General features: G+C 42.5%; 1 protein-coding gene across 1 annotated transcript in view; it reads right to left on the bottom strand.

Moving 5' to 3' along the window:
- Positions 1 to 6,858: 6,858 nt before the first annotated feature.
- LOC100560352 (heparan sulfate glucosamine 3-O-sulfotransferase 4) overlaps positions 6,859 to 22,291 on the bottom strand; it is a 119,430-nt gene continuing 103,997 nt past the window's right edge. Inside the window, exons 2-3 of the mRNA XM_062964708.1 lie at positions 13,911 to 14,566; positions 6,859 to 7,762 (exon numbers count right to left, since the gene is read on the bottom strand). Coding sequence (XP_062820778.1) covers positions 13,927 to 14,566 — 640 coding nt within the window. The 3' untranslated portion in view covers positions 6,859 to 7,762; positions 13,911 to 13,926. The remainder of the gene's footprint in view (positions 7,763 to 13,910; positions 14,567 to 22,291) is intronic.

Raw genomic sequence — 22,291 nt, 5'->3', positions numbered from 1 at the left:
GGCACCCAATGTGCTGATCACCACCGGGACCACCTGCACTGGTTTCTGCCAGTTATTATTATTATTATTATTATTATTATTATTATTATTATTATTATTATTATTATATCAACTGCAAAAGGCCACCCTACTGTGATCTGCGCACATCATCTGAAAATACATCACACAGTCTTAAACGCTTGGGAAGTGTTTGACTTGGGATTTTGTGATACGAAATCCAGAATATATATCTCGTTTGCTGTGTCATACTGTGTCTTTGTGTCAATAATAATAATAATAATAATAATAATAATAATAATAATAATAATAATACATCACACAGTCCTAAATGCTTGGGAAGTGTTCGACTTGGGATTTTGTGATACAAAATCCAGAATATATATCTCGTTTGCTGTGTCATGCTGTGTCTTTGTGTCAATAATAATAATAATAATAATAATAATAATAATAATAATAATAATAATAATACATCACACAGTCCTAAACGCTTGGGAAGTGTTCCACTTGTGATTTTGTGATACAAAATCCAGCATATAGATCTCTTTTGCTGTGTCATACTGTGTCTTTGTGTCAATAATAATAATAATAGGTTGCTGTGAGTTTTCCAGGCTGTATGGCCACTTTCCAAAAGCATTCTCTCAGCTCCTTGCCTGAGGAAATCCTTTGTTGGGAGGTGTTAGCTGGCCCTGAAACAACATAACCATACAGCCTGGAAAATACACAACAACCTTGTGATCCCGGCCATGAAAGCTTTCAACAACACAATAATAATAATAATAATAATAATAATAATAATAATAATAATAAGTCGAACACTTACCAAGTGTCTAGGACTGTGTGATGTATTTTCGGATGATGCGTGCAGATCCCAGTAGGGTGGCCTTTTGCAGTTAGCAGATAACGATTATTATTATTATTATTATTATTATTATTATTATTATTATTATTATTATTATGACACAGCAAACAAGATAGATATGCTGGATTTCGTTTCACAAAATCACAAGTCGAACACTTCCCAAGTGTCTAGGACTGTGAGATGTATTTTCGGATAATGCGCGCAAATCCCAGTAGGGTGGCCTTTTGCAGTTGGCAGATCGTGATATTATTATTATTATTATTATTATTATTATTGTTGTTGTTATTATTATTTTATTATGACACAGCAAACAAGATAGATACGCTGGATTTTGTTTCAGCAAATCACAAGTTGAACACTTCCTAAGTGTCTCGGACTGTGTGATGTATTTTCGGATGATGCGTGCAGATCCCAGTAGGGTGGCCTTTTGCAGTTAGCAGATAACGATTATTATTATTATTATTATTATTATTATTATTATTATTATTATTATTATTATTATTATTATTATTATTATGACACAGCAAACAAGATAGATATGCTGGATTTCATTTCACAAAATCACAAGTCGAACACTTCCCAAGTGTCTAGGACTGTGAGATGTATTTTCGGATGATGTGCGCAAATCTCAGTAGGGTGGCCTTTTGCAGTTGGCAGATCGTGATATTATTATTAATATTATTATTATTATTGTTGTTGTTGTTATTATTATTTTATTATGACACAGCAAACAAGATAGATACGCTGGATTTTGTTTCAGCAAATCACAAGTTGAACACTTCCTAAGTGTCTCGGACTGTGTGATGTATTTTCGGTTGATGCGTGGAGATCCCAGTAGGGTGGCCTTTTGCAGTTGGCAGATCGTGATATTATTATTATTATTATTATTATTATTATTATTATTATTATTATTGGAGGTCTTTGCCTCTCCCACCCTCAAAAGCGTCTTCTCTCCTACAAGGTTCCTCCACAGTACTTCAGGAGAAAAAGAGGCATAATCATGAAATGGAGGAGCACTAATTTATTTATTTATGTTTATTTACAATACGTTTACCCCACATTTCTCACCACGGAGGGGATTCAAGATGCCTTGCTGGGGATTCTGGGATCTGAAGAAGGGCCATGGGTCCTGAATGAGGTCCTTAGACCATTGAACCCAAGCAGAAGCATTTCCTCCCCTTTCTTTTGGCCTCCTTGGGCAACCCTTTGCACAGCTGCGAAAACTCTTCCCAATGAAGCTTTCAATGTAACCGATGATATTTGCTCTGAGAAGTGGGTCTGCTTCCTGTCTCAACAAGCTCAGATGTCATTTTCTTCCTTCCAGAGAAAGAAAACAAAGCCTCTGTCATAATTTGCTCTTTAAGTGATGATTTGATGACTCTTTAAGCATCTGGCGGAGGGTTTGTTGGGGATGAAGAATGAGATGTTTTCTTGAACAGAGTTTTTTTATTATTTGCCTTCCTTCCTTCCTTCCTTCCTTTCTTTCTTTCTTTGCCGCCCGCCTCGGCAACGCCCTCCACTAATGGTGCCTAATGGCGCCTGTAATTGGTGTCTCAACTTATTCTGGAGCAAATTTACTAGAAAATAATTAGCAATTTTATAGTTCACTACGTCTTCGTTTGGTTGATTAGAAGAAAAAAATCCAACACTCACGTTACTTTTATCAGGCGGCACAACAACATGGGGCTGCGCAATAAAACGCTCCCGATCTAACTGGATCGGAACATGCCCAAACCGAATGTGGATTTCAAAAAATGTGTCCACATGTGAGAGATCAGGAGCTGAGGTTTCCAACTCACAACAGTCAGAAGTACTTTGGACTTTTCCTGCATGGCAGAGGGTTGGACTAGATGGCCCATGTGGTCTCTTCAAATTCTATTATTCTATGATTCTATGAATTTGAAGACATGATGGAAACACCAAACCTACCTTTGGGCATCGCTTCAGGCTGCGGGCAGTTGGTTCTTGTGTTGTCGAAGGCTTTCATGGCCGGAATCACAGGATTGTTGTGTGTGTTTTTGGGCTGTATGGCCATGTTCCAGAAGTATTCTCTCCTGACGTTTCGCCCACATCTATGGGAGGCATCCTCGGAGGTTGTGAAGTATATGGAGAAATCCACAAGCATATGGAAATATGCATAAAGATGTTTTGATTCTGATTTTTCTTTATTGTTGGATTGCATACAATGTGATATGTGTTGGATTATGGTTGTATGTGTATGAAATGTAAATCAAGTGTTTTCTGCTGTTGAGCAAGAGTGTATTTTTCAGTAATGAAACAGTTAACAGCAGGCTAGTTTTGACTGACAGCCTGTTGTGATTGCTATGACCTATCAGGCATGTCTTCCGGCCTTTGGGGGTTGGAACTTCCTCCAGACAGAGGAATGTGTCTTATCTGTGTTGTGTTCGGCTTGAGCATTCGCTGAAGATGGACTATGAATGCTATGCTCTGAAGCCGAGAAATGCAACTGTAAATAGTAATGTAAATAAAGTTTAACAACCGTTGATTTTCAACTGAACCTTCACCTGCTGGAGTGTTTGTTGACCAGTGCTGATTCTCCGCATGGGAATACAGTCTGGAGAAGAAGGGGGCGGTGAGACGAGGATGATGAATTTTGGAATCCACTTTGCACCCCATCATTCCCGTGACAATATGTTTGGGATACTGTAAAATGAGGAAAAAATGTATACTTATACATTTTGAATTATACATTAATAATAATAATAATATTGAAAATAAAACATGTATAGGTAGATGAAGGGTGTGTAGTGGAGAGATGTATAGTGAAGTTGTAATGGAAAAGTTAAAAGACTGATGGGAAATATGCTTGGGGATGTTCTTGATTTTTTGTTGTTGTTGTTGTCAGATTGTATGCAACGTGATGTGTTTGAGATATTGCAGAATGAGGAAAATGTGAGCTTGTACATTTGGATTGATAAATTAATAAAAACAATTTAAAAAAACAAGCATATGGACAATTTCAACAGAAAGGAGGAAACCATGAAAATGAACAAAATCTTGCTAGCAGTATTAAAAAAAAACTCCAAAATCAGAACAGTAAATAAGGAGCAACACTCTCCAGACATGAATCAATCGGGGGCAGCTAACAACTCTGAACAAAGGATTCCCCCAAGCCAGGATATGAAGCCGGGAAGGCCATTTAATGCTAATCAAGGTGATTAATTACAACATTCACACTGGCCTCCAACAGACAAGAGTTCTTCCCCCCACCCAGGACCTTCCCTTGCTTAGTTTTTCCATATACCTCACAACCTCTGAGGATGCCTGCTATAGATGTGGGTGACCGACTCTGGGAGTTGGTGCTCATCTCCATTTCTAAGCCGATGAGCCGGCATTGTCTGTAGACACCTCCAAGGTCATGTGGCCACTGGCATGACTGCATGGAGCGCCGTTACCTTCCCGCCAGAGCAGTACCTATTGATCTACTCACATTGGCATGTTTTCAAACTGCTAGGTTGGCAGGAGCTGGGGCTAACAGCGGGCGCTCATTCCGCTCCCGGGATTTGAACCTGGGACCTTTCGGTCTGCAAGTTCAGCAGCTCAGCGCTTTAAACCACTGTGCCACCAGAGTGCAATAATAATAACATAAAGCGATTAAAATTGCTTTTATTAATGATACGTAAAAAGGTAAAGGTTTTCCCGACGATAAGTCATTGTTTTAAAATGTTTGGAATTTTAAACATGTTTGTAAATTGTTATACTGGTTTCTTGTATTTTATATGATATACAGTAGAGTCTCACTTATCCAACACTCGCTTATCCAACGTTCTGGATTATCCAACGCATTTTTGTAGTCAATGTTTTCAATACATCGTGATATTTTGGTGCAAAATTTGTAAATACAGTAATTACTACATAGCATTACTGTGTATTGAACTACTTTTTCTGTCAAATTTGTTGTATAATATGATGTTTTGGTGCTTCATTTGTAAAATCATAACCTATTTTGATGTTTAATAGGCTTTTTCTTAAGGAGGGATTAAGAATCAAACATATTCGCTTTTCCAACATTCTGACGGCCCGTTTATGTTGGATAAGTGAGACTCTACTGTATATGTATTGAATGTTTTTCTATGTGTAAACTGCTTTGAGTCCCTATGGGAGATAGAGTGGTATATAAATAAAGGTTTGTTGTTGTTGTTGTTGCTTCACTGCAAGATGCCATTAGCCACAGATGTAGGCAAAAACGTCAGGAGAGGACGCTGCTGGAACATGGCCATACAGCCCAAAAACTTCACAGCAACCCAGTGATTCAGGCCATGAAAGCCTTTGACAACAAAGGCCCGGATTTGTTGAATCTTCACTCTTTGGCTCCATTATAAATTGGGGAAACAGATTCTATTCCTCAGGGGTCCCCAAACTAAGGTCCATGTCCTAAACTTTAGACTTAGGGTTGACCTAAGTCTACCTGATCTTTGAAGGTCTCTTTGCTTATCTATGGTCTTATGAGTTCGTCTAGATGGTCTCTGGAAGTCTCTTTGCTTAGCTACGGCCTTATGAGACCGTCTAGATGGCTTTTGGAGGTCACTTTCTTTACCTATGATCTTTATGAGATCATCTTGATGGCCTTTGAGGGTCCCTTTCCTTACCTATGGTCTTCTGATGGCTTTATGAGATCATCTAGATGGCCTTTGAGGGTCCCTTTCCTTACCTATGGTCTTCTGATGGCTTTATGAGATCATCTAGATGGCCTTTGAGGGTCCCTTTCCTTACCTATGGTCTTATGAAACCATCTAGATGGTCTTTGAGGGTCCCTTTCCTTATCTATGGTCTCATGAAACCATCTAGATGGTCTTTGAGGGTCCCTTTCCTTACCCATGGTCTTCTGATGGCTTTATGAGATCTAGATGGCCTTTGAAGGTCCCTTTCCTTACCTATGGTCTTCTGATGGCTTTATGAGATATCTAGATGGCCTTTGAGGGTCCCTTTCCTTACCTATGGTCTTATGAAACCATCTAGATAGTCTTTGAGGGTCCCTTTCCTTACCTATGGTCTTATGAAACCATCTAGATGGTCTTTGAGGGTCCCTTTCCTTACCTATGGTCTTCTGATGGCTTTATGAGATCATCTTGATGGCCTTTGAGGGTCCCTTTCCTTACCTATGGTCTTCTGATGGCTTTATGAGATCATTAGATGGCCTTTGAAGGTCCCTTTCCTTACCTATGGTCTTCTGATGGCTTTATGAGATCATCTTGATGGCCTTTGAGGGTCCCTTTCCTTATCTATGGTCTTATGAAACGATCTACATGGTCTTTGAGGGTCCCTTTCCTTATCTATGGTCTTCTGATGGCTTTATGAGATCATCTAGATGGCCTTTGAGGGTCCCTTTCCTTACCTATGGTCTTCTGATGGCTTTATGAGATCATTAGATGGCCTTTGAAGGTCCCTTTCCTTACCTATGGTCTTCTGATGGCTTTATGAGATCATCTTGATGGCCTTTGAGGGTCCCTTTCCTTATCTATGGTCTTATGAAACGATCTACATGGTCTTTGAGGGTCCCTTTCCTTATCTATGGTCTTCTGATGGCTTTATGAGATCATCTAGATGGCCTTTGAGGGTCCCTTTCCTTACCTATGGTCTTCTGATGGCTTTATGAGATCATCTAGATGGCCTTTGAGGGTCCCTTTCCTTATCTATGGTCTTATGAAACCATCTAGATGGCCTTTGGAGGTCTCTTTCCTTACCTATGGTCTGATGGGATCATCCATATCAGGGTTTCCCAAACCCTAAGGCCCTCCAAGGTCCCTTACCTGACCCCTGTCCTAAACTTTAGACTTAGGGTTGACCTAAGTCTGAAACGACTTGAAGGCACACAACAACAACAATCCTAATTTTGGACTATTTCATCCTGGTCCTGCCCCCCAACAGTCTGAGGGACCGTGAACTGGCCCTCCACTTGAAAAGTTTGAGGACCCCTGCTCTTCCTCGATTCGCATCCCACCCAACAAAGAAAGAGAAGGGAGTCGGTTTGCAGCCGCTGCTGTTAGGAGGTTTTTATTGTTTCTGTGCGGTTTGGCTCCTCGGCCTGCGCTTCCGCCGCCTCTCCCTCTGGATCCGGGTGCGGATGGAGCCCCGCTTTCCCCTCCCGAAGCCCCAGAACTCCTTCCCGTTGTCAGTCTCTGAACAACAATAATAATAATATCCCTGGCTTTCCAGGACAATGACTCATCCGGTCTCTGTGTGTAGAAAATTAAATATAATTTATGCTTTGCTAATTGAAATCAAATATAAAAATTCAATCTCCTGCGTGCTGAGAGTGCTGACATTTAAAGAGAGGGGAGGCGCAAAAGAAAATCTAGCCGAACGCTTTCCGAGACGATGACGACTTCCTCCAAAGACCGACGACGACGACGGGGGTCCTTGGGGCACAAAAGCAGCAAGTGGGGCGCCATGGGAGGGGGTCAGAAATGTGGGTCGTGGGGGGGGGGGGGTCGATGCATCCCATGTTCCCCGGGTCTTGCGATGGGGGAGCTGCTTGGTCTCTCTCCGGACGGACCGGGAACACGTCCCCTTTGGTTTCCAGAGCCTTGCTTCCCTTGCCCAGAATTCAACCCGTATCAAAAATAAACCTCTGAAAATATGGTGCAGCAGCAGGATGGGTGAAATGGCTTGGCTCTTCTTCCTCTCTCTTGCTCCACCAACAGCAGCGTGGAGTGGGTCACAGCCTCAAAGGGCCTTGCTTCCTCTTCCTCCTCTTCTCATCCTTCCCTTGGCTTTGCTGCCCGGCTCCACGGTCCAAGGAAGGAGGCAGGCAGGGGGTCAAGGGTGAGCGTCCTTCGGTCCCTCAAGAAAACAATCCCCCCATCGTGGCGGCAGAAGCATCGTGGTCCTGGATCCCAGGTCAGGAGGCAGGGCCCCTTCCCCTCCTTCTTTGGGGATTCCCTGGAAAGGAAAGAGAGAGGTAGCTGAGGTGGAGGAGAAATACAAGAGACCCCCAGACCCCCCCTCTCTGTTGCTTGGCTCCCTCCCTTCCCCCTTGGACCCATGTGTTTGGGGAGCATCAACATGGAGCTGGAGGATCCCTTATCTTGGCAAGTCTGGGTCTCCTTTCTCCTGGGCTGGAGCCTGATAATAATAATAATAATAATAATAATAATAATAATAATAATAATAATGGCAGAATATGTAAAGCAAAGTGAAGAACCTGCTTTGTTTGAAGTCAAAAATCAGAAACTCCTCAAAACACAGCAGTACAAGAAAACCGCACTACAAACTAGAGCTGACAGCTGGCACAACAAAACATTGCATGGAAAGTTCCTTGACAAAATTGAAGGAAAAGCTGATAAGGAGAAGACCTGGCTCTGGCTCACAAATGGGACCCCGAAGAAGGAGACAGAAGGCCTGATCCTTGCAGCCCAGGAGCAAGACATCAGGACAAAGGCAATTCAGGCCAAGATCGAAAAATCAGCTGATGACCCAAAATGCAGACTGTGCAAAGAAAGCGATGAAACCATTGATCATATCCTCAGCTGCTGTAAGAAAATTGCACAGACAGACTACAAACAGAGGCACAACTATGTGGCCCAAATGATTCATTGGAACTTATACCTCAAGTATCACCTCCCAGCAGCAAAGAACTGGTGGGGTCACAAACCTGCAAAAGTATTGGAAAATGAGCACGCAAAGATACTGTGGGACTTCCGAATCCAGACTGACAAAGTTCTGGAACACAACACACCAGACATCACAGTTGTGGAAAAGAAAAAGGTTTGGATCATTGATGTCGCCATCCCAGGTGACAGTCGCATTGACGAAAAACAACAGGAAAAACTCAGCCGCTATCAGGACCTCAAGATTGAACTTCAAAGACTCTGGCAGAAACCAGTGCAGGTGGTCCCGGTGGTGATGGGCACATTGGGTGCCGTGCCAAAAGATCTCAGCCAGCATTTGGAAACAATAGGCATTGACAAAATTATGATCTGCCAGCTGCAAAAGGCCACCCGACTGGGATCTGCACGCATCATCCAAAAATACATCACACAGTCCAAGACACTTGGGAAGTGTTCGACTTGTGATTTTGTGATATGAAATCCAGCATATCTATCTTGTTTGCTGTGTCATAATAAAATAATAATAATAATAATAATAATAATAATAATAATAATAATAATAATAATAATAATAATATCTTTATTTGTACCCTGCCACCATCTCCCGTGGGGGACTCACAGAAGCACGACAGTGCTGCACCTGAACCACAATACACAGTATACAAATACACGAACTCTATGACATAGGTGCCCCCAAGACCCATTCCAGAGAGCCGACCCAGAAGGATGCCGTGGTCGAAGGACTCTTCTCCTAAGGAAACCTCGGGCTCAACACGGAGCCTTCCCATTGGCAATTATTTCTTTAAAAGAAAGCCCTCCTCTACCCGGATTCATTAATCATTGTGAATTAAACTTCATAACGTGGTTCTCATTTAAGCAAAGGAAATGACAGTTTAATAACAGGCGAAACAATTTAAAGCCAGCCCTGGTGCATACTTCCAATTTTCATGTAGTAATAATTCTGAGAAAGTGGGGAGGGGGCCGTTGTGGGAGGGGGGCCGGGAGGAGGAGAGTGTTTTATGTCAGAGCCTGGTTTTACACCTAATTGAGCTAATAGGAGCTGACATTTACTTCGGCGGAAACAAACGCTCCTGCCCTGCGGCCGGCCTCCTGCCACGATTGACAAATGCATTTAGCGCCCCTCGCCTGGTGCCGAGCCCCCCTCAACTCAACGGGGAACAAGAGACCCCTCCCCACACTATTGGGGGGGCTGCCTTGTTACTGGATTTTGATGCCAGAAATGAGGATGGCAGACGGTTGGGTTTCATCCCTGAACTGCGCAAGACCTTTTCTATCAAGAATGTATTTCTTTTACTGCAATAAATACGTTCTGACTCTGCAATTCTGAGCTATCCTAAGGAATAGATGCTTATCCAAGCTCATTACATGTACAGTTGTTTTTTTTATTTATTTACTACATTTATATCCTGTCCTTCTCACCCCAAAGGGGACTAAGAGCGGCTTACAAATAGTATTTACATACTTTGTAGAGTTAGGCGATCCCTCGTAGGTCGAGGATGATGGTCCTCCGTTTCCGGTGTCTTGGGTGTGTGTCCGCAGGTGACTGAAGAGACCTATTCTTGATCTGCATGTTCTCCCGCAATGAGGACATCGGTTTCCAGGTGGAAGGCGGTCTCAGTCAGGGTTGGCTTGATGGGCCTTCCTCTTGGCACGTTTCTCCCTTAAGCCCTCCGTTCGTGCCTCTTCAAACTCCGCAGCACTGCTGGTCACAGCTGATCTCCAACTAGAGCGCTCAAGGGCCAGGGCTTCCCAGTGCTCAGTGTCTATGCCACAGTTTTTAAGGCTGGCTTTAATCCCATCTTTAAATCTCTTTTCCTGCCCACCAACATTACGTTTCCCGTTCTTGAGTTCGGAGTAGAGTAGCTGCTTTGGGAGACGGTGATCTTTGGGCATTCGGATCTTTGGGCATTCGGAGTTGATGGCGTAGGAGCATCGCTTCAATGCTGGTGGTCTTTGCTTCTTCCAGCACGCTGACATTTGTCCACCTGTTTTCCCAAGAGATTTACAGGATTTTCCTGAGGCAACGCTGATGGAAATGCTCCAGGAGTTTGGTGTGACGTCCACGTTTCGCAGGCGTAGAGCAGGGTTGGGAGGGGAATGGCTTTACAAAGAAGCACCTTGGTCTCTCTACGGATGTCCCGGTCATCAAACACTCTCTGCTTCATTCTGAAACATGCTGCACTTGCAGAGCTCAGGCGGTGTTGTATTTCAGTGTCAATGTTGACTTTGGTGGAGAGGTGGCTGCCAAGGTAGCGGAAATGGTCGTTTTCTAATGTTACACCGTTAAGCTGTATTCCTGGCTTTGCAGAGGGATTAGCTGGTGCCTGTTGGAAGAGCACTTTGGTTTTCTCAGTGTTGAATGAGAGGCCGAGCTTCTCGTATGCTTCTGCGAAGGTGTTTAGAGTGGCTTGTAGGTCTTCTTCTGAATGCGCACAGACTACGTTGTCATCAGCATATTGGAGTTCCATAACAGATGTGGTGACCTTGGTTTTGGCTCTCAGTCTGCTGAGGTTAAATAGCTTGCCATCTGTCCGATAGATGATTTCCACACCGGTGGGAAGCTTCCCATCAACAAGGTGAAGTATCATAGCGATGATACATACTTTGTATTATATCACTAGCACAGCACAACACTAGCACTATATACCAACATATTGCCCCATACTGCTATACTGTAATAGGTAAAGGTTTCCCCTGACGTTAAGTCCAGTCATGTCTGACTCTGGGGTTTGGTGCTCAATTCCATTTCTAAACCGAAGAGCCGGCATTGTCCGTAGACATCTCCAAAGTCATATTGGCATGACTGCATGGAGCGCTGTTACCTTCCCGCCGGAGCGGTACCTATTGATCTACTCACATTGGCATGTTTTCGGACTGCTAGGTTGGCAGGAGCTGGGGCTAACAGCGGGCGCTCATTCCGCTCCCGGGGTTTGAACCTGGGACCTTTCGGACTCCAGCTCAGTGCTTTAACGCACTTCGCCACCGAGGCTCCTAATATTAGTATTTTTTTTCGTGTCAGGAGCAACCGGAGTTGCTTATGGAGTGAGAGAATTGGCAGTCTGCAAGGACGTTGCCCAGGGGACGCCCGGATGTTTTGATGTTTTACCATCCTCCCCGCATGGAGCTGGAGCTGATAGAGGGAGCTCATCCACGCTCTCCCCGGGTGGGATTCGAACCTGGCAGCTTTCAGGTCAGCAACCCAACCTTCAAGTCACGAGGCTTTTATCCCCTAGGCCACCGGAGTATAATATTATTATATATTATTATACAGTAGAGTCTCACTTATCCAACATTCACTTATCCAACGTTCTGGATTATCCAACGCATTTTTGTAGTCAATATTTTCAATACATTGTGATATTTTGGTGATAAATACAGTAATTACTACGTAGCATTACTGCATATTGAACTACCTTTTCTGTCAAATTTGTTATATAACATGATGTTTTGGTGCTTAATTTGTAACATCATAACCTAATTTGATGTTTAATAGGCTTCTCCTTAATCTCTCCTTGTTATCCAATGTATTCGCTTATCCAACGTTCTGCCGGACCATTTATGTTGGATAAGTGAGACTCTACTGTATCATTAAATTTATACAGGAGTTATGACTTCTACTTCTGGTACTCTGCTACATTTATAGTGGCATCACCCCAATTGAAGGTTATTTTGAGCCTAACACACCCAAACGGACAGAGCTGGGTAGATATAGATATATATAGATATAGATAAGATATAGATATAGATAGATAGATAGATAGATAGATAGATAGATAGATAGATATAGATGTTAAGTTTCTGCTGGTTATGACATTTATTTCTGATACTCTGCTACATTTATGGTGGCATTACCCCAATTGAAGGTTATTTTGAGCCTAACACACCCAAACGGACAGAGCTGGGTAGATATAGATATAGATAAGATATAGATATAGATAGATAGATAGATAGATAGATAGATAGATAGATATAGATGTTAAGTTTCTGCTGGTTATGACATTTATTTCTGGTACTCTGCTACATTTATGGTGGCATCACCCCAATTGAAGGTTATTTTGAGCCTAACACACCCAAACGGACAGAGCTGGGTAGATATAGATATAGATAGATATAGATAAGATACAGATATAGATAGATAGATAGATAGATAGATAGATAGATAGATAGATAGATAGATAGATATAGATGTTAAGTTTCTGCTGGTTATGACATTTATTTCTGATACTCTGCTACATTTATGGTGGCATCACCCCAATTGAAGGTTATTTTGCGCCTAACACACCCAAACGGACAGAGCTGGGTAGATATAGATATAGATAAGATATAGATATAGATAGATAGATAGATAGATAGATAGATAGATAGATAGATAGATAGAGATGTTAAGTTTCTGCTGTTTGGAAGTGTGCTTCTGCTACTCTGCTATATTTTTGGTGAGTTTAGGGAAGCCTTTCTTCTTAGGATGGCAAAGGATTGCAAAGTCAGCTTAAAAGTTCAAAAGGTATTTATTGAGGTAAAAAGAAATCCATTGTAGATAGAAAAAGGTTTTTGGAGCTAACTAGCTGTCTAAGCTAGCACTAAGAAAGGTAAGCAGGTAAAAATAACAAAGATATCTAAATAGCTACATTTTGCCTAGGAGAGTGGCAAAATGTGTCCTTCTTGGTAGGAAGACAAAAGGAGGAATAATGGCTACCACAGCATGGTTTGAGCCTTCTTTTGGGGCAATAAAAATTCTAATCTAAATAGAGGAAGTTACCTCATCCCTGCAGAGATCACATTGCTAAAACAACAAGGGGATGGGGTGGACGTAAACAGGATAGGACAGAGGGAATAAACAGCAATGCCTATCTGGGCATGCATGGGATTATAGAGAGGTTTCCCTCAGTCTATCTATCCACTACATCTATATATATAAAAGGGTAATGAAATTTCGGCCTAGGACAAAACAACAAAACCACACATCCCAGAAACACTAAACTTGGCAGCACAACCCCTCATCCATGCCTCTACGTTCATACAACAAAAAGAAAAGAAAAATAAAGTCCTAATTAGAGGGAGAGGAATAATTGTTTTTATCCTATTGCTACCAGTTAGAAGGCTAAGCTCCGCCCACTTGGTTTCCTAGCAACCCACTCAGCCCAGGGGACAGGCAGAGTTAGGCCTCACTTTGGCCTCTTCCACACTGCCTATAAAATACAGATTATCTGATTTTAACTGGATTATATGGCAGTGTAGACTCAAGGCCCTTCCACACAGCTATATAACCCATTTATAATCTTATATTATCTGCTTTGAACTGGATTATCTTGACTCCACACTGCCATATAATCCACTTCAGTGTGCATTTTATCCAGCTGTGTAGAAGGGGCCTCATACTTTGCCACAGCAACGCGTGGCCGGGCACAGCTAGTAACGAATAAATGAGACTTGTGTAGCCCAGGATGACATCCAATACTTACCTCCGGAGAGGAGTCCTCACTTCTCGCCATCTTCCTGCTCCCACTGGAAATCTTGGCCAGTCATTTGGTAGAACATGACGTTGAAGGGCTTGTAGAACTTGCGTAGGCGCCGGATGACCTCGGGGTCGATCTTGGGGTGGGTCCGGCCCTTGGACTTGCCCAGGCAGCGCGGGGCGGAGGCGCCGTCCTCGGGCCGCCGGAGGCAGGGGAAGCCCTTGGTGCTGTTGAAGTGGAAGTAGGCCTGGGTGATCACGCGCCGCAGGCCCAGGAAGTCCTGCACCTTGGCCATCTCCCCGGCGGGATCGGAGATCAGCTGCTCGCCGCTGACAAAGTGGATCTGGGAGAGCGGGAAGTACTGGAGCCAGCTCTCCAGGTGCAGGGCGTAGATCCCGATGCGGATGGCGCTCCAGGAGGCGTCGATGAGGCCCAGGGTCCGGTTCTTGAAGGCCAGCACCTCAAAGGTGGGGATCTCGGGCTTCTTGGAGAGGGTCTGCGTGTAGTCCGAGATGGCTCGCGTGACCGGGTCCCGCACCACCACCACCAGCTTGGTGTCCTTGGCCATGGCGTGGATGCGCTGGGGGGCCTCACTGGTGACAAAGTAGCTGGGGGTCTTCTCCATGGTCAGCTGTCCCTCCACCGTCCTGGGCATCAGGTCCCTGTGGACAGAGAGATCAGTCAGAAGCTGCTCACCCTCATAAGACCATAGGTAAGTAAAGAGACATCCAAAAACCATCTAGACAGTCTCATAAGACCATAGGTAAGTAAAGAGACCTCCAAAGACCATCTAGACGGTCTCATAAGACCATAGGTAAGTAAAGAGACCTCCAAAGACCATCTAGATGGTCTCATAAGACCATAGGTAAGTAAAGAGACCTCCAAAAACCATCTAGATGGTCTCATAAGACCATAGGTAAGTAAAGAGACCTCCAAAGACCATCTAGATGGTCTCATAAGACCATAGGTAAGTAAAGAGACCTCCAAAAACCATCTAGATCAGGGGTCCCCAAACTTTTTAAACAGGGGGCCAGTTCACGATTCTTCGGACCGTTGGAGGGCCAGACTAAAGTTGGCCACCGAGCAATAATTAATAATAACAACAACAACAACAACAACAACAATAATAATAATAATAATAATAATAATAAAGAGGGTTGGAAGAGACCCCTTGGGCCATTGAGTCCAATCCCCTTCTGCCTTTGGGCACCGAAAGCACAAGCACAGCACCCCTGACAGATGGCCACCCAGCCTCAATGTTAATAATAATAATAATAATAATAATAATAATAATAATAATAATAATAATAATAAAGAGGGTTGGAAGAGACCCTTTGGGCCACTGAGTCCAATCCCCTTCTGCCTTTGTGCACCAAAAGCACAAGCACAGCATCCCTGACAGATGGCCACCCAGCCTCAATGTTAATAATAATAATAATAATAATAATAATAATAATAATAATAATAATAAAGAGGGTTGGAAGAGACCCCTTGGGCCATTTAGTCCAACCCCCTTCTGCCTCTGTGCACCAAAAGCACAAAGCAACCCTGACAGATGGCCACCCAGCCTCAATGTTGGTGATAATAATAATAATAGTAGTAGTAGTAATAATAATAATATAGGGTTTTGGAACACAATACTCCTGACCTCACAATTGTGTTAAAAAACAAAGTATGGATTGTCGATGTTGCAATCTCAGGTGACAGAAGGATTGAGGAGAAACAACTGGAAAAGCTGACACGATATGAGGATTTAAAGATCGAATTACAAAGACTCTGGCACAAGCCAGTCAAGGTGGTCCCAGTGGTGATCGGCACACTGAATGCAGTTCCTAAAGACCTTGGCCTGCACTTAAACACAATCGGTGCTGACAAAATCCCCATCTGCCAGCTGCAGAAGGCCACCTTACTGGGATCTGCACGCATTATTCGCTGATACATCACACAGTCCTAGACACTTGGGAAGTGTCCAACGTATGATCCAATACAACAGCCAGCAGAGTGTCTGCTGTGGACTTATCTTGTTGTGTTTCTAATAATAATAATAATAATAATAACAATAATAATACAGTAATAATAAGGGTTTTAAGAGAAGAAGAGACCCCTTGGGTCATTTAGCCCAACCCCTTCTGCCCTTGTGCCGTGGGGGCCGGATAAATGGCTTCGATGGGCCGCATCCGGCCCCCGGGCCTTAGTTTGGGGACCCCTGATCTAGATGGTCTCATAAGACCATAGGTAAGTAAAGAGACCTCCAAAAACCATCTAGATGATCTCATAAGACCATAGGTAAGTAAAGAGACCTCCAAAAACCATCTAGACGGTCTCATAAGACCATAGGTAAGTAAACAGACCTCCAAAGACCATCTAGACGATCTCATAAGACCATAGGTAAGTAAAGAGACCTCCAAAGACCATCTAGATGGTCTCATAAGACCATAGGTAAGTAAAGAGACCTCCAAAAACCATCTAGATGGTCTCATAAGACCATAGGTAAATAAAGAGACCTCCAAAGACCATCTAGATGATCTCATAAGACCATAGGTAAATAAAGAGACCTCCAAAGACCATCTAGACAGTCTCATAAGACCATAGGTAAGTAAACAGACCTCCAAAGACCATCTAGACGATCTCATAAGACCATAGGTAAGTAAAGAGACCTCCAAAAACCATCTAGATGGTCTCATAAGACCATAGGTAAGGAAAGGGACCCTCAAAGGCCATCTAGATGATCTCATCAGGCCATCAGAAGACCATAGATAAGGAAAGGGACCCTCAAAGGCCATCTAGATGATCTCATCAGGCCATCAGAAGACCATAGGTAAGGAAAGGGACCCTCAAAGGCCATCTAGATGATCTCATCAGGCCACCAGTAGACTATAGATAAGGAAAGGGACTCTCAACTCTAGCAGGACTATTAGGCCACCACCATTGCCACATGCCACCTGGCCCCGGTCACTAGTGGGCATTGACACTTGTCCCCGAGAACCACTACGCCGGCCTTTTGCCAAAGGCATATGTAGACCAAAGTTAATTGACAATAAACCTGTCCCATACCTGCCTGAGCAGACCGCCATCTGCTCAATTAAGCCTATTCACTTTGGAGCCTTGTACCAAAGTGGTACGTTTAGGATTACACGAGCCCTTTTTGTTATGATGACATGCTTTTAAATGTCTCCGCTAATAAAACTTAATACAGAGAGGGAGAGATCCCTTGCCTCTTGTCCTATAATTAAATTTATTTACTATCTGGCGCGCAAGGAGGGATGACTTTTCTTTTATCTCTAATTCACACGCTCCGTCAATAATTAACTGCCGGCGGGTATTGAGGTTCCCAGGCAAGAAGCACTTCCTTCCTTCCTTTGCCAGGAGGAAGACGGAGGAGGAGAAACTGCGAAGAAACGAAGGTTCTTCTGCAATTTGGGCCTTGGAACCAGCAGCAAGTGAGAACAGGGCTATTGTAATATGGGGTGGACTGTGGTGCAGCTGGTTAGTAGCCAGCTGCAATAAATCACTACTGACCGAGAGCTCATGAATTCGAAGCCAGCCCGAGTCGGATTTAGCACCCGACCATTAAAATAGCCCAGCTCGTTGTTGGCCTAAGCAACCCGAAAGATAGTTGCATCTATCAAGTAGGAAATTTAGGTACCACTTATGCGGGGAGGGTAATTTAACTACCGTATATACTCGAGTATAAGCCGACCCGAATATAAGCCGAGACACCTAATTTTGCCACAAAAAACTGGGAAAACATTGACTCCAGTACAAGACGAGAGTGGTAAATTTCAGCAATAAAAATAGATACCGATAAAATTACTTGAATTGAGGCATCGGTAGGTTCAATGTTTTTGAATATTTACATCAAGCTCAAATTTAAGAGAAGACTGTCCAACTCTGATCAAATCATTATTCTCCTCTTCTTCAATGTAAATGTGCTTATGTATCCTTTTAATAATAATAGAGTAAAATAATACATGTAATAATAACAATAATACATACAGGAAAATAATACAAGTAATAATAAATAGAGTAAAATAATAAATGCAATATTATTATTATTATTATTATTATTAATAATAATAATAATATCAGAGTGAAATAAAAATGTATTAATAATAATAATAATAATAATAATAATAATAATAATAATAATAGAGTAAAATAAATGTAATAGTAGCAACAATAATAGAGAAAAATAATAAATGTACCATATATTCTCAAGTATTATCTGACCCAAATATAAGCCAACCAGGACCCTCACCTGAGTAAAAGTACCCAAGGGGGGCTTTTTCAGTCTTAAAAAAAGGGTTGAAAAACTAGGCTTATACTCGAGTACATACAGTAAATGTAATAGTAACAATAATAGAGTAAAATAATAAATGTAATAATAATAATACATTAAGTCAAATAATAAATATAATAATAACAATAATAATAGAGAAAAATTAGGTATATACTTGAGTATAAGCCAACGTAAATATAAGCCGACCAGGACCCTCACTTGAGTATAAGCCCTAAAAAACGACTGAAAAACTCGGCTTATAAAAATCATCCAGCAGTGTGCGGAAAGGAATGAGGAAGTCCTCCATCAAGGACTCGGGTGTCACAGTGGATGACAAAACAGCAGCCCCCCCTGTGGCCGGAATTGAGCATACCCTCATGAAGCCGGAAGCTGGAAAATGTTAAATTGCCTCTGTCTTTGTCTGTATGTTGTATGGCACCCAACTCAGCCCCACATCATTGCGACATTGTCCCAAATGCAAAAACAATGAAGAGGGAAGAGTTCTGTGGCCTGCATCCATGGCATGGGTTTCCAAAAGAGTGAGTAAGGGTCTCTGGGTGGCATCCTCCAAAGGGGGGGAACCCAAAGGAAAGGGACCCCCATCCTGCCCCATTGCCTAGCTTTTCTCAATGGCAGTGCCCTCCGCATACGCATCCCAGGCAGCCGGGTGAGGAATGTAAGGGGATTGAGCCGGCCCACCATTAAAGGCAGCAATCTGCATGAAAACCAAAGTCTATTTGCTGTAAGCCCCGGAGTCAAATCTCTTGTTGAATTTGCTCAACAGAAAAGAAAGGAAGGAAGCAGGGGGAGAGGGAGGAGGGGGGCACCCACTTTCTGGTGGAATTTGCATCCCTGTAATGTCTTGTAAATCTCTTTCTGGTCTCTGAATCCATATTCAAGACCGAGAGCATTAACATTGAAATGTTGTGCTTAATGCTGAAAATAATTTTAATCTCTCCAAAGCCCTGCCACCAAAGCGTGGCCTCCAATCCCTTTGAATAAGCAACGGCAGGAGCCCCGGCAGCAGCTGCCGCGCCGTAATGGGTGCATATTGCGCTAATTCCCCAGCGGGCTTTAACCAACCTTAAACACGGCTCATAAAGGGCTTTGCAAAGGAACATCATCCGGCTCCCCATCTGCCGCTCCGGGAGAGGAACGGATACCGAAACACCATCCAACAAAGCCCTTCTTATTCGGGACAGAGGATCCATGGAGGGGAGGGGATTACTGGGGTCCCTGGGGTCCCCTTCTGTGTTGCTGAGCTTGGGACTTGAAAGAGTTCTTCTAAAAGGAGACTAACTTGGAGCTCTGGGGAGCTCTCCGAGGTGCTGAACTCCAGCCACCAAAGAGATGGAGAGATCCATTCAAATGCAAAGCAATTCTCTTTCTGGGTTTTAGTTCCAACTCTAAGTGATCCCCATGAGACTGAAACCTGTCCCAAACTATAGCTACCTCTGAGTTGCTTTAAGTTTTTCGGGCTGTATAGCCATGTTCCAGTAGCATTTTCTCCTGACGTTACGCCTGCATCTGTGGCTGGCATCTTCAGAGGCCTGTTGGAAGTGAGGCAAGCGGAATGTATATATATCTGTGGAGTGTCCAGGGTGGGCGAAAGAACCTTTGTCTGTTTATGAATGTTGCAACTAGCAAGCTTGAATAGCATTGAGTAGCCATGACGTTTGCAAAGTCAATCAGTGAGGGCATTTGTTGTAATGTTGTTGATTTTATTGAGATATGTTTTAATCAATGTTTGGTTTTAATCCTTTTTGGATCAGGCTTGTCCCTATGTAAGCCGCTCCAGGCCCCTTCGGGGAGATAGAGGCGGGATATAAAAATAAGGTTGTTGTTGTTGTTATTATTGATACAAAGACATAGTATGCCACAGCAAACATGAGCTATATGCTGGATTTCGTATCACAAAATCACAAGTTGAACACTTCCCAAGTGTTTAGGACTGTGTGATGTATTTTCGGATGATGCGAGCATTATTATTATTATTATTATTATTATTATTATTATTATTATTATTATTATTATGTCACAGCAAACAAGATAGATATGCTGGATTTCGTATCACAAAATCTTTGCGTGCTCATTTTCCAATACGTTTGCAGGTTGTTATTATTATTATTATTATTATTATTATTATTATTATTATTATTATCTGCATAGAGGTAGCCTGGCCTCTGCTGCCTGGAGGCATCCTCTGTTTGGGAGGTGTTAACTGTTTCATTACTCAGAAACAGGACAGCAAACTATCAAGTGCCAGTTAACACTTCCCAAATAGAGGATGCCTCCAAGCAACAGAAGCCAGGCTACCTCTATGTAAATTCATGGCTGCTCAATGCTATTCAAGCTTTCTAATTGCAACGTTCACATTTACTTTAAACAGACAATGGTTCTTTCTCCCACTCTGAACACACACACACACACACACACACACACATACTGCCCAGAAAACACACAACAACCCTGTGATTCCAGTCATGAAAGCCTTCGACAACCTATCAAGTACCAGTTAACACTTCCCAAATAGAGGATGCCTCCACTTTAAACAGATAATGGTTCTTTCTCCCACTCTACACACACACACATATATATATCTACACATATACATATACACTCCACTTGCCTCATTGGCAACAGACCTCTGAAGATGTCAGCCACAGATGCAGGTGAAACATCAGGAGAAAACCTGACCCTGGTTATGGGACAACTGGGTCCTAAAGACCCTTTTGTGCCACTTCAGCAGAAGCGTTCACTGATTTTTTAAAGGACCCCCTCCCCCCCATTCCCAGTCTTTCCGACAGATGCTTCCAAGGCAGTTAACACAATGAAATAGAAAAAGAAAATCTGTGTTTAACATCAAAACAATAGCTACTAAATATTGCAAAACACAGCAATAACTACAGAGAAACAGCAGGAATGAAATAAATCATGCAATAAAAAGGCTCGGGAGAACAAAAGGTGTACGTGTCCGACACCTGGTGAGAATCTGCCAGATGGGGGGCCCTCCCACCCGCCCCGAGTCCTTTGTAAGACGGAGCAGGGTATAAATAAATAAATTATTATTATTATTATTATTATTATTATTATTATTATTATTATCTGGCTGGAAATATATTTTTAAAAAGCATCTAAAATCAGGACAGTAAATAAAAGACATAACTAAAAAAACAAAGTAATTCCAGACATTAATCAATCAAGGCCAGCTAACACCTCCCAACAAAGGATTCCCACAGGCAGTAAGCAGCCAGACTTTGAAGCTGCAAGGCTATTCAATGCTAATCAAGGTGGCCAATTGCAACATTCACACCTGCCTCAAACAGACAAGAGTTCTTTTTTCCACCCTGAACATTCCACAGATATATAAATCCCACTTGACTAGTTTTCAACATACGTCACAACCTCTGAGGATGCAGGCGAAACATCAGGAAAGAATGCTTCCGGAACAAGGCCATACAGCCCAGAAAACTCACAGCAACCCGCTATTTTAACTATGTTGTGCTCCGTCTTGAGCCACAAGGAAAGAGTGGTAATAAATTATTATTATTATTATTATTATTATTATTATTATTATTATTATTATTATTATTATTGACACAGCAAACGAGATATATATGCTGGATTTTTATGATGATGATGATTATTATTATTTGAAACACAATAAGATGAGTCCACAGCAGACACTCTGCTGGCTGTTGTATTATTATTATTATTATTATTATTATTATTATTATTATTATTATTATTATTATTATTTCTCTCTCTCCCCCTCCCTTTCAGTACTTCTCTCTTTCGTGATGAAACAACCAGGGAACAACATATTACTGGAGAACACACAAATGCTGGACTACTCTCACAACCACCATGTCAGACTGCACAGAGAAGTCACTAAAATCCACAAGCATGTGGACAATTTCGGCTACCAGTATTTAAAAAACTCTAAAATCAGGACAGTAAATAAAGAACAAAACTCAGAAAACAGGAGAATTCCAGACATGAGTCAATCAGGGCCGGCTAACACCTCCCAACAAAGGAGTCCCTCAGGTAGGAAGAAGGAAGTTGCCCGAAACAAGGATTTACAAACCCGGGGATCTTTGTTGACACT

Source organism: Anolis carolinensis, unplaced genomic scaffold, assembly GCF_035594765.1.
Source record: "Anolis carolinensis isolate JA03-04 unplaced genomic scaffold, rAnoCar3.1.pri scaffold_13, whole genome shotgun sequence".
In the NCBI taxonomy this organism is placed as follows: domain Eukaryota; kingdom Metazoa; phylum Chordata; class Lepidosauria; order Squamata; family Dactyloidae; genus Anolis; species Anolis carolinensis.
The sequence above is the reverse complement of the archived record's forward strand: the minus strand, read 5'-3'. Positions and strand labels throughout refer to the sequence as shown.